The sequence below is a fragment of the Peromyscus eremicus genome, chromosome 7 (genome assembly GCF_949786415.1).
Source record: "Peromyscus eremicus chromosome 7, PerEre_H2_v1, whole genome shotgun sequence".
Taxonomy (NCBI): domain Eukaryota; kingdom Metazoa; phylum Chordata; class Mammalia; order Rodentia; family Cricetidae; genus Peromyscus; species Peromyscus eremicus.
Window position 1 is genome coordinate 18,202,607 of NC_081422.1, and position 12,821 is coordinate 18,215,427.

Sequence of the window (12,821 nt, forward strand, 5' to 3'; positions counted from 1 at the left end):
ACGTTTGTAAGGCTTCTTGTCTGTATGTGAGCACTAACGTGCCCTGAGTGGGGACTCAGAGGAAACTTCACTTCACCCCATACATTCATAGGGCTTCTGGGCTGTTTGCATTCTCTGATGCCACAGAACTGTGACTTGCATGAAATACTTTGCACTTTGCAGTCACAGGATTCTTATTCAAATTCATTCTCTACCGTGACTTTCCGTATAAAGTTCTCTCATTCATTCCATGCTCAGGGCTCCTCATTGGAGGTGTCCACTGTTGCTACTTGTGACTTGAAGTAGAAAGGAATCCTGCGTTCTTTTCCTTCAAAATACCTGCCACATGCTCGTGTTCCTTGATGTTAACTGAGCTTTGACTTTCAGTAGGAAGCTTTCCCACATTTTTTACATTCAGATTGCTCTTACCTGTGTGAGTACGTTGATGTCGAGTGAGGTATGGCTTGCGGGAGAAGGCTTTCCCACATTCTCCACAAACATAGGGCTTATCACCTGTGTGAGTTCGTCCATGCACAATGAGTTGTGACTTATAGTAGAAATACTTGCCACACTCTGTACACACATATGGGCATGTATCTGTATGTATTACCTGGTGTAGAGTGAGGTGTGACTTGCAATAGAAAACTTTCCCACAGTCTGTACACTCATAAGTCTTCTCGCCGATATGATTCCTCTGATGTAGAAAGAGTGTTGCCTTCTGATAGAATGATTTCCCACATTCCATACACTCATAGAGCTTCTCACTTGGGTGAGACCTTTGATGCTCGGTGAGGTGTGACTTGGAGTAGAAGGATTTCTCGCATTCTATACATTCAAAGGGCTTCTTCTCATCAGTGTGAACTGTCTGATGTCGAGTTAGGTGTGACTTACAGTAGAAAGATTTTCCACATTGCATGCACTTAAAAAGCTTCTCACCTGTATGAATTCGCTGATGTAGAGTAAGCTGTGTCTGGCAGTAGAAAGATTTCTGGCATTTTGTACACTCATAGGGCTTCTCATTTGTATGAATTCTCTGATGCACAGTAAGGTGTGTTGATCGGTAGAAGGCTTTCCCACATTCTGCACATTCATACGGCTTCTTGCCTATGTGAATTTTCTGATGTTGAGTGAGGTACGACTTGAGGGAGAAGGCTTTCCCACATCTTGTACACTCATAGGGCTTCTCACCTGTATGAATGACCTGATGTAGAGTAAGTTTTCCCTTAGTGTAGAAGGCTTTCCCACACTCTGAACACTCAAAAGCCTTCTTACCTGTGTGAATTTTCTGGTGTTGAGTGAGATACGACTTGTGGGAGAAAGCCTTCCCACAGTCTGCACATTCATTGGCCTTTTCACTTGTACGCATTCTCTGATGACTAGTGAGTCCTGAGCTGCAGAAGAAAGCCTTGCTGCATTCTGTACATTCACAAAGCTTCCTGTGTGTAGGCACTTTCTGACATACTGTAACATGTGAGTCCTGGAAGAAAGTTTTCCTGCACTCCTCACACTCACAGCTTATCTCCCCTTTCTGAAGCCTCTGACCTTCAGCAAGAGTTGACTTCCAATGGAGAACTTTCTCACACATATGAGATACCGGATCCCCAGTACACTGTGACTGCTGGCACACTCTCTTCTTACATGCTTCTGCTTCACGGGGTTTTGACCCTTGATGGGTCTTCTGTTGCTCCTGTAGCTCGGCCTTGAAATAAAAGCATTTGTTATATTTCTTATACCTACAGAGAGGCTTTTTTCCCGGCTGATGCTCTTGAGGCTCCGTGAGGTATGATTTCCCACAGTCACATTTACATTTCTCATACTTATGCATTTTGTCATTTATTGAGTTTACTTTTACAGCACAGAATCCCAAATATATTAATAGTGGTTAGATAACTTCTCATGATTCATGTCTTGGGCTACATATACAAGTGTCACTTAAATGAATTTCCAATGTTTACTGAATTTACTATCAAACACATCGAGTTAGCTTGGAATGATATTCCTGGTCAAATATCCTAAAGATCATTGTGTACTGGAGAAGATATGCAGGATGCAAGAGAGGTTTGCCAACTGCTTGAAAAATTTTGAGTTATTGCACTCACCCTGCAATTTGAGAAGCTAAATATTGAGAAACAGTACATTCTTGCCTGAGTTAAGTGTCTGTGAGTGTGAGGAAGACAGGAGTACATATATGTTTATGCATGTGTGTCTGCCTATGTGCAAGTGTACATACACATGTGAGTGTTTGCAGGTGGTGACCAGAGGTTGACATCAGATGCCTTTCCCAATTACTGTCCACCTTAATTTTGAGAAAGGGTCTCTCATTAAAGGTGGAGCTTGCTGACTTGAACAGTTAGGCTGTCCAACAGGTCCTAGGTGCCCTTCTTTCCCAATCTCCTGAACCCTGGGATAACAGCTGCCCGTTTCCACTCTCAGTTTTTTACAAGAGTGCTGGAGAACGGACTTAGGTCCTCATGCTTCCAAGGCGGCACTACACCAACTGAGCCATTTTTCCAGCCCCACATCCAATTCTTATGGATGATAGGTTCCCCTCTTTAGGGTCAGATTGACATTGTTAAGTGCCTAAATTTAATGTTTTACTTACAATCTTTTCACTTGATGCCTTGGTTTGGATAGTTCCAACTTGCCACAAATGCACATTCTGGTTTTCCTGGCTGGTTACAGTTGGGACAGTCCATATAGGAAGATCTGAAATTAGATTAAAAATGTCCCTATCCATGAATCACATTATAGTCTTTTTATGCAATTCTAAAATAAAGTGGGCTTTTTTTCCTCACAGAAGTTGTAAGCTGATATTGACTAGTAATGAGTGTAAACATTTTAGTACTCCAGGGGTTGTACAACCAATGGGATTAGCACACACTATAGGCTAGGTCACGTCTCTTGTAAGCTGTTCGCCTCTTTGTCTCCTGTAGGTTTTGACAGTCACTTTCACGTGCTGTGTCCTGGTTGCTCCCCTTCCCTATGATATTAACTATACACATAATATCATCTGCAGCACACCCCGTTCACATGTGAAGTAGGCTTCTTTTTAAGTAGTTATATATAGGATGTGGGCATAGCCAAATGTTCTCACTCCTAAGTAGGAATATATGTTAGGGAAAAGCCTCCTACATATATGTGTTTAACAGGTTTACTTCACAGTGGATAAAAGCAATAGAATATCCCATGGGGTTTATGAGGTAAAGCATCTTCCTCCAAAAGTAGAAAACACCTTCTCCCAAATTCTCTCCTTAATGCATGTTCTACACATCTCCTACCTTCTAAAATAACAGTGAACACCTTCATAAAAATTAAATAGCTACCAGAAGTTTTCTCACACCAGTGCATTTTTCTGTGCATAGCTGACAATTTCGAATGAAAAATCTGTACCTACCGGAGACTTGGTACTTACTTGGTAGCTCTAGCTGGCCTAGAACTTGCTATATAGACCAGATTGGCCACTTGCTTCTGCCTCCTAAGTGCTGGGATTAAAAGCATATACCACCACACCCTCAAATGCAAACTTTTAAAAATCTACTTACCACGTATTAATTGTACAAGACATTCTCCCATTCTTCCTCGTCAGCTAGTTCATTACTCTATTGAGTCCACCCAGTTTTACTTTCTTGACGTTAGTTCTATATTCAGTGCATGTTACCAAATACATATTTTCTATTTCAACTCTAACTCATTTCACTTAACATGATAAGGTGCACTTCCATCCCTGTTTCTCTAAGACCATGGCCTGATTCCTATTGATGGTTGAGTAACACACTTTTTATATACAACCCTCCCTGAGTCTATTGATGAGCACACGGGGTAATACCATGGCGTGGTTATTGTGAGTAATTTCTCAGTAAACATGGGCCTACAGGTTTATGTACTCTGTCCTTACCATAATTCCACCATGCATACAGACAAGCAAGGGACACCTGCCACATACAGTAATTCTAGATTTCATTTCCAAATAAAAAAGTTCCTGAATGAGCCAAGTGGTATCGGTGCATGACTTTAATCCCAGCACTTGGGAGGCAGAGGCAGGTCGATCTCTGTGAGTTTGAGGCCAGCCTGGTCTACAGAGTGAGGTCCAGGAAAGGCGCAAAGCTACACAGAGAAACCTTGTCTCGAAAAACCAAAAAAAAAAAAAAAAAAGTTCCTGAATTAATGGACAACTGTACATTATGAAAAATTGTATGTAAGCTTTTAACTTTTAAAATTATTATTATTATTATTATTATTATTATTATTATTATTTGGGGTGGTGTGAATATAGGCATGAATATAATATATGTGCGTGATTGGAAGTCAGAGGACAAATTTCTAGTTAGTTTTTTTTTCTACCCCACTGAGCCAGGTTCTCCTTATTTCCTCTGTACTGCATACCCCAGGCTAGCTAGCCCACGAGCTTCTAGGAAATTCTGTCATAGGTTTTAGACAGGGTCTCACTATGTAGCTCTGGTTGGCCTGAAACTTGCTATGTAGAGGAGGCTAGCCCCAAGCTCAGCGTGCTGAGATGGAAGTTGTGTGCTAGCCCACTCAGTTTAAACTTTATTCTAACCAGAAGGAAGAAAAAGAATGAACACCCTGTGTCGTTGCTTATACTAGAGGAAATGCTTTGCTTTGCGCATGAACAGAGAGTTTCACCCGTGTTATTTTTGGTTGTCTGTGTAGTCTGTCCCTTCATGAATGGGGTATTGACACTAACACAACTTGACACTTTGAGGCATGTCATTTATAAAAACACTGGCTCACAAATGTTCAGGGCATATGTATTTATATTTGACATCTCTTCATAATGAAATAGTCCGTAAAGTTTCATAATAAACAGACTTCCTTAGGCTTCTCATACGCTTCAACTATCATAAGAAAACCCAGTTTTGCTTTCTTTCACAATTAGTTTGCTTCAAATATCATTGTCTATCTGTAAAGTCTGTTTTCATTAGCGAGGTTTCTTCTAAAAGCAAACAAATGCAGGTGGTTCTAAGGATTTAGTTTGCTTTCGTAAGCCTTGATTGGAAAGTTGAGGTGACTTACATTAAGGGGTGCTATTGAAGAATGGTTTGAATGTCTCCCTTCATCTTAGAGGCATTCTGGTTTACCAAGTTAATACTGAACACTTTCTTCATCAGGAGTGAATTTAGATCAAAAGTCGGTGGAAAAAGCTCAATGTAGCCAATAACTGATGAGCTTTCTTCTTGCTGACCTTCCTTACTCAATGCACCTTTACTGACCTGGGAGGTTCCTGTGTGAGGCTTCTGCTACATTCCAGGGCTCAAGTCCTTGCTCCAACTTGAAGATCAACTCAGGTTTGTTCATACAGTGTCCTGTAAGTGTGAAGTAATAGACAAATGATGCCAGAGTGCTGAATCAGGTCTGCAAGACAACCAATAGCTCCAGTTCTTGAATGGTGCTATGATCAATGATTTAGAAGCTCTTGCTAGTGTTTACTCTCACTTTCTTTGTTGACTGGAATACTATCTTCAGGGTCATTAGACTGCATGATAAATAACATGAAGTGATGATCTGAAGAAAACAGAGGTGATAATCAGAAAGCATAATGAAATTAGAGACAGCACACTGGAAGAGGGAGAAAATAGTACATAGATCGTAACATAAAGACAACTTGTGGCGGCCATCTTCTTGAATGAGGAGGACTTCCTCCTGGGTGGGAGTGAGTGGAGTCATCAGAATTTAAGCTTATTATGTAGATCACACAAATAAAAGAACTCAGTCAGGCATCCCAATTTTTCCAGTGCACCTCAGTATGATCAGCTTCCTCTGATCACATACTAGGCACAGCAAACTGAAAGAATTCAGTCCCTTCTAGTCCCTACAAAGCCTTACCACACTGCAGAAATTCTTGACTGGCTTCAGGCTTCTGCCTGAGCCCCTGTGAAATATGAACACCTTCTAAAGTGGGAGCTCTGCTGCTGGCTGAGCTGGACACCAGGAAGTAGCACAGTTGCTCCTCATGAAAGGACTGGGGCAGTGTTAAGATGTATGAGGCCTATACACAGGCTCTTCTCGTGGAGTTGGAAGAGCGTAAGAGAGACTGCAGCAGTTGTCCAGCAACACAGCAATAAGTTTTTAAGTTAACTTTATGAAAATAAAATCCAAGTTTTGTGAGAACTTTAAGATATTTTCAAATAAATGACTGCAAACAAATACTTTGATTAATAAAGGCAGCTTTCTAAAAGTCTAATTTTACATATATTTTGTTATCAACATTTTTCTTTAATTGAAACAAGAAAAATTTAAGGAGCCAACATGGCATACACCTCCAAATGCAGTATGTAGGAAACTGCTTTGAATATTCTTTTTTGTTTTGTTTTGTTTTGTTTTGTTTTGTTTTTTGAGACAGGGTTTCTCTGTGTAGCTTCGCGCCTTTCCTGGGACTCACTTGGTAGCCCAGGCTGGCCTCGAACTCACAGAGATCCTCCTGGCTCTGCCTCCCGAGTGCTGGGATTAAAGGTGTGCGCCACCACCGCCCGGCTTGCTGTGAATATTCTTGATGAAAAGGAGTACAGCAAGGAGGGAGACATCATCACAATCAGACATTAAATAGCCAACAGTCACTCATTTACTTCTTAGGGAGCACACCTTTCTTGTGTTTAGGGAAAGGAAGAGGGCAAAAACATCTGTAGATTTTTTTAAAAAGTTGCTTACTGTTGTGTGGAGAACTTTGTGGAATGAAATGGTTTGAACATTACTATGGGTAGGTTCAAAATACAAAATAGAACTTGGAACCTTTATTGTGGTGAGCTTTTATATGATGTATGTGGTCATCTATTCCCCTCCTTCCAGTGTAAGGAACATCTTTGATGCAGGGTGAGAATGCCTTTAAGGAATACATTTAAACATAAGGCCCGAGCCACTATGGGAAGGCATGTGGCTGACACTGTTGCTAACACTACTTCCTTACTTTGAGCCAGAGTGCATACCTACAGTTAGCAAGGCTCTGGTGAAACACAGCACAGGCTTTCAACCATATAGCACACCACCTTCCACCAGGCTGTGCGGTGGAACAATCTTTGTACAGTATAAATATGTATTACTCTCACTGGTTAGTAAAGAGCCCACTGGCCTATAGCTGGGCAGGAAGAGATTATGTGGGCCAGAGTAGGAGGACCTGGGAAGAAGAAGGGTGGAGTCAGGAGTTTCAAGACAGACACAGAGGAAGCAGGATGTGTAGAAAAGGAAGTAAGAAGCCATGAGCCATGTGGTAGAACTTAGATAAGAAATATGGGTTAATTTAAGTTGTAAGAGCTAGTTAGTAACAAGCCTAAGCTATTGACTGAGCATTTATAATTAATATTAAGTCTCTGTGTGGTTATTTCGGAGTCCCAATGAAAAACTCTGCCTACAAGCCTGGGCTAAGTTGCCAAAAGTGACAATCAGGAATCCAGCAAAAAATCTTGGTCATTTAAATACACTTCAGATTGCTTTTTTTTTTTTTCTGTCTTAGAGAAGTGTTTGTCATGACATTTTAAAACTATGTAATTTCAACAGTAGCAGGAATTTGAAGCAGCTGGTCACATCCACAGTCAAAAGCAGAAAGAAGTAAATACATTTATGCTCACCTGGTTCTGGCTGTGCTCAGCTCAAATTTTCTAATCCTCTGCCAAGGGAATGGCGCCACCCACATTTGACTGGGTCTTCCCACAACAACTAATCTAATTAAGACAATCCTTATTAAAAAAAAAAAAAAAAGCCCAGCCATTGGAGCCCCAGGGGCCAGGTAGCTGCCCCTTCCCCTGCCCCCTTGCTAAGAAAACAGCCCCAGTGACACCAGTGACCACTGGAGTCACAAGTCCACCCTGCACTGATAGGGAATAGCTGCTCCCTGAGACAGAGAGCCCACTAGTGCCCATTGGACTAAGAGCTGCTCCCTGAGACACAGAATCCATCAGCACCAATTGGCCCAAGAGCCCTGATTAGACCAAGAGTATCAATCGGACCAAGAGAGGCTCCCTCAGACACTGACACCACTTGCACAGAGTGGAGGAAAAGATAGATGGGTAGACACCAGCGCAAAAATACAGTCAACAACATAAAGACCAATACGGCACCATCAGAACCTAGTGGTTCTACATCAGCAAGACCTGAACATCCCAATGCAAGAGAAGCAGATGAAATCAACCCTAAAAATGACTTTTTAAGAAGATGATAGAGGCCTTTAAAGAGGAAATGAAAAATTCCCTTAAAGAAATTGAAGAAAAGACAATCATAAAAATGGAAGAAATCAATAAAGAAAATTGGGGAAAAGACAAACAAATAATTGGAAGAAATCAATAAATCCCTTAAAGAAGGCCAAGAAAAAGCAATTAAACAGGTGAAGGAAACGGTCCAAGATTTGACTGAAATAGAGGCAATAAAGAAGACACAAACTGAGGGAATGCTGAAAATGGAAAATCTGAGTAAATAAACAGGAACTACAGATGCAAGCATAACCAACAGAATGCAAGAGATGGAAGAGAGAATCTCTGGCATTGAAGATACAATAGAGGAAATAGATTCATCAGTCAAAGAAAACACTAAAGCCAAAAAAGGTCGTAACACAAAATGTCCAGGAAATTTGGGAAACCATGAAAAGACCAAATCTAAGAATAACAGGGAAAGAAGAAGAAGAAGAAGAAGAAGAAGAAGAAGAAGAAGAAGAAGAAGAAGAAGACCAACTCAAAGGCACAGAAAATATATTAAACAAAATCATAGAAGAAAACTTTCCCAACCTAAAGAAGGAATGCCTATGAAGATCCAAGAAGTTTACAGAACACCAAATAGTCTGGATCCCAAAAAAAAGTTTCTTCACCACATAATAATCAAACCACTAAACATACAGAATAAAGAAAAAAGAGCTGCAAAGGAAAAAGGCCAAGTAACATATAAAGGCAGACCCATTAGAATAACACCTGACTTCTCAATGGAGACTTTGAATGCCAGAAGGTCTTGGACAGATGTTATGCAGACACTAAGAGACCATGGATGCCAAATCCAGACTATTATATCCAGCAAAACTCTCAATTGCCATAGACAGAGTAAACAAAATATTTCATGCTAAAACCAGATTTAAACAATACCTGCTCACAAACCCAGCCCTACAGAAAGTACTAGAAGGAAAAGTCCAACCTAAGGAAGTTAGATGCACCCACAAAAACTCAGGCAATAGATAATCCAACCCCAACAAATACCAAAGAAGAGAAACACACAACACTACCACCAAAAAATAACAGGGATTAACAATCACTGGTCATTAATATCCATTAATATCAATGGTCTCAATTCACCTATAAAAAGACACAGGCTAACAGAATGGATAAAAAAACAGGATCCATCCTTCTGCTGCATACAAGAAACACACCTCAACTTCAAAGACAGACACTACCTCAGAGTAAAAGACTGGGAAAAGACTTTCCAATCAAATAGACTTAAGAAGCAAGCTGGTATAGCTATCCTAGTATCTAATAAAATAGACTTCAAACTAAGATCAATCAAAAGAGATTGGGAAGGACATTACATACTTATCACAGGGAAAATCCACCAAGATGAAGTCTTGATTCTGAACATCTATGCCCTAAATACAAGGGTACCCACATTTGTAAAAGAAACATTACTAAAGCTTAAATTGCACATCAAACCCCACACACTAAAAGTGAGAGATTTCAACACCCCACTTTTACCACTGGATAGATCTGCTACACTGAAACTTAACAGATAAATAAGGGACCTAACAGAAGTTATGACTCAAATGGACTTAATAGATATCTACAGAACATTCCACCCTAACACAAAAGAATGTACTTTCTTCTCAGCACCCCATGGAACCTTCTCTAAAATTGACCACATGCTCGGTCACAAAGCAAATCTCAATAGATACAAAAAAATTAGAATAACCTCCTGTGTTTTATTGGACTACCATAGCTTAAAGTTAGATCTCAGCAACAACAAAAATTATAGAAAACCTACAATCTCATGGAAACTGAATAATGCCCACCTGAAACACCAATGGGTCAAGGAAGAAATAAAGAAAGAAATTAAAGATTTCCTAAAATTCAATGAAAATGAAAGCACAACATACCCAAACTTATGGGACACTATGAAACAGTGAGAAGAGGGAAATTCATAGCACTAAATGCCCACATAAAGAAGATGGAGAAATCTCACACTAGTGACTTAACAGCACATCTGACAGCACTAGAACAAAAAGAAACAAACTCACAAAGGAGGAATAGATGCCAGGAAATAATCAAACTGAGGGCTGAAATCAATGAAATAGAAACAAAGAGAACAATACAAAGAATCAATGAAACAAAGAGTTGGTTCTTTGAGAAAATCAGCAAGATAGACAAGCCCTTATCCAAATTAACCAAAAGGCAGAGAGAGCGTGCATCCAAATTAACAAAATCAGAAATGAAAAGGGAGACATAACAACAGACAATGAGGAAATCCAGAGAATCAGCAGGTCTGTACTCCACAAAATTTGAAAATCTGAAAGGAATGGACAATTTTCTGGATAGGTACTACATACCAAAGTTAAATCAAGACCAGATAAACTATTTAAATAGACCAATAACCCCTAAGGAAATAGAAACAGTCATTAAAAGTCTCCCAACAGGGGGCTGGAGAGATGGCTCAGAGGTTAAAAACACTGGCTGCTCTTTTGGAGGTCCTGAGTTCAATTCCCAGCACCCATATGGTGGCTCACAACCATTTGTAATGAGATCTGATGCCCTCTTCTAAATAAATTAATCTTAAAAAAAAAAAGTCTCCCAACCAAAAACAGCCCAAGACCAGATGGTTTCAGCGCACAATTCTACCAGATTTTCAAAGAAGAGCTAATTCCAATACTCTTCAAATTGTTCCACACAATAGAAACAGAAGGAACATTACCAAACTCTTTTTATGAGGCTACAATTACCCTGATACCAAACTACACAAAGATGCAACAAAGAAAGAAAATTACAGACCAATCTCCCTCATGAACATTGATGCAAAAACACTCAATAAAATATTGGCAAACTGAATCCAAGAACACATCAAAAAAATTATCCACAATGACCAAGTAGGCTTCATCCCAGAGATGCAAGAATAGTTCAACATACAAAAAGCTGTCAATGTAATACACCATATAACCAAACTGAAAGAAAAAAAAGCCTTTGACAAAATCCAACACCCCTTCATGATAAAGGTCTTAGAGAGATCAGGAATATAAGGAACACATCTAAACATAATAAAGGCAATTTACAGCAAGCCAACAGCAAACATGAAATCAAATGGAAAGAAACTCAAAGCGATTCCACTACAATCAAGAATAAGACAAGGCTGTCCACTCTCCCCATATTTATTCAACATAGTACTTGAAGTTCTAGCTAGAGCAATAAGGCAACAAAACGAAATCAAAGGGATAGAAAGTGGAAAGGAAGAAGTCAAACTTTCACTATTTGCAGATGATACGATACTATACATAAATGACCCAAAAAATTCTACCAGGAAACTCCCACAGCTGATAAACACCTTCAGTAATGTGGCAGGATACAAGATTAACTGAAAACAATCAGTAGCCCTCCTATACACAAATGATAAATGGGCTGAGAAAGAAATCAGAGAAATATCACCCTTTACAATAGCCACAAATAATATAAAATATCGTGGAGTGCTGTGAAGTTAGGTAACTCTAAGCAAGTGAAAGACCTGTACAATAAGAACTTTAAGTCTCTGAAGAAAGACATTGAAGAAGATATCAGAAAATGGAAAGATCACCCATGTTCATGGATAGGTGGGATTAACATAGTAAAAATAGCAATCTTACCAAAAGCAATCTACAGATTCAATGCAATCTCCATCAAAATCCCAACACAATTCTTCACAGACCTGGAAAGAACAATACTCAACTTCATATGGAAAAACAAAAAACCCAGGATAACAAAAGAATCCTGTAAAATAAAGCAACCTCTGGAGGTATCACGATCCCTGACATCAAGCTCTACTATAGAGCTATAGTAATGAAAACAGCTTGGTACTGGCTTAAAAACTGACATGTGGACCAATGGAATCAAATTGAAGACCCTGACATTAATCTGCACATGTATGAACACCTGATTTTTGACAAAGAAGCCGAAACTGTACAATGGAAAAAAGAAAGCATCTTCAACAAATGGTGCTGGCATAACTGGATGTCAACATGTAGAAGATTACAAATAGATCCATATCTGTCACCATGCACAAAACTCAAATCCAAGTGGATCGAAGACCTCAACATAAATCCAGTTACACTGAACCTGATAGAAGAGAAAGTGGAAAGTACTCTTGAACACATTGGTACAGGAGATCACTTCCTAAATATAACACCAGTAGCATAGACACTGAGAGCAATAAATAATAAATGGGACCTCTTGAAACTGAGAAGCTTTTGCAGGACAAAGGACATGACCAATAAGACAAAACAACAGCATACAGAATGGGAAAAGATCTTTACCAACCTCACATCTGACAGAGGGCTGATCTCCAAAATATATAAAGAATTAAAAAAACTAGACATCAAAATACCTAACAGTCACCGGGCGGTGGTGGTGCACGCCTTTAATCCCAGCACTCGGGAGGCAGAGGCAGGCGGATCTCTGTGAGTTCAAGGCCAGCCTGGGCTACCAAGTGAGTCCCAGGAAAGGCACAAAGCTACATAGAGAAACCCTGTCTCGAAAAACCAAAAAAAAAAAAAAAAAAAAAACCCTAACAGTCTAATTTTAAAAAATGGGCTATAGATCTAAACAGAGAATTCTCAAAAGAAGAATCTCAAATGGCCAAAAGACATTTAAGGAAATGCTCAACATCCTTAGTCATCAGGGAAA

General features: G+C 39.6%; 1 protein-coding gene across 1 annotated transcript in view; it reads right to left on the reverse strand.

The window, feature by feature from the left end:
* Positions 1-265: 265 nt before the first annotated feature.
* The window catches only part of LOC131914641 (zinc finger protein 25-like), a 28,083-nt gene continuing 15,527 nt past the window's right edge, over positions 266-12,821 (reverse strand). Inside the window, exons 4-7 of the mRNA XM_059267243.1 lie at positions 5,211-5,303; positions 2,582-2,685; positions 1,336-1,678; positions 266-1,251 (exon numbers count right to left, since the gene is read on the reverse strand). Of these exons, the coding sequence (XP_059123226.1) occupies positions 266-1,251; positions 1,336-1,678; positions 2,582-2,685; positions 5,211-5,303 (1,526 nt within the window). The remainder of the gene's footprint in view (positions 1,252-1,335; positions 1,679-2,581; positions 2,686-5,210; positions 5,304-12,821) is intronic.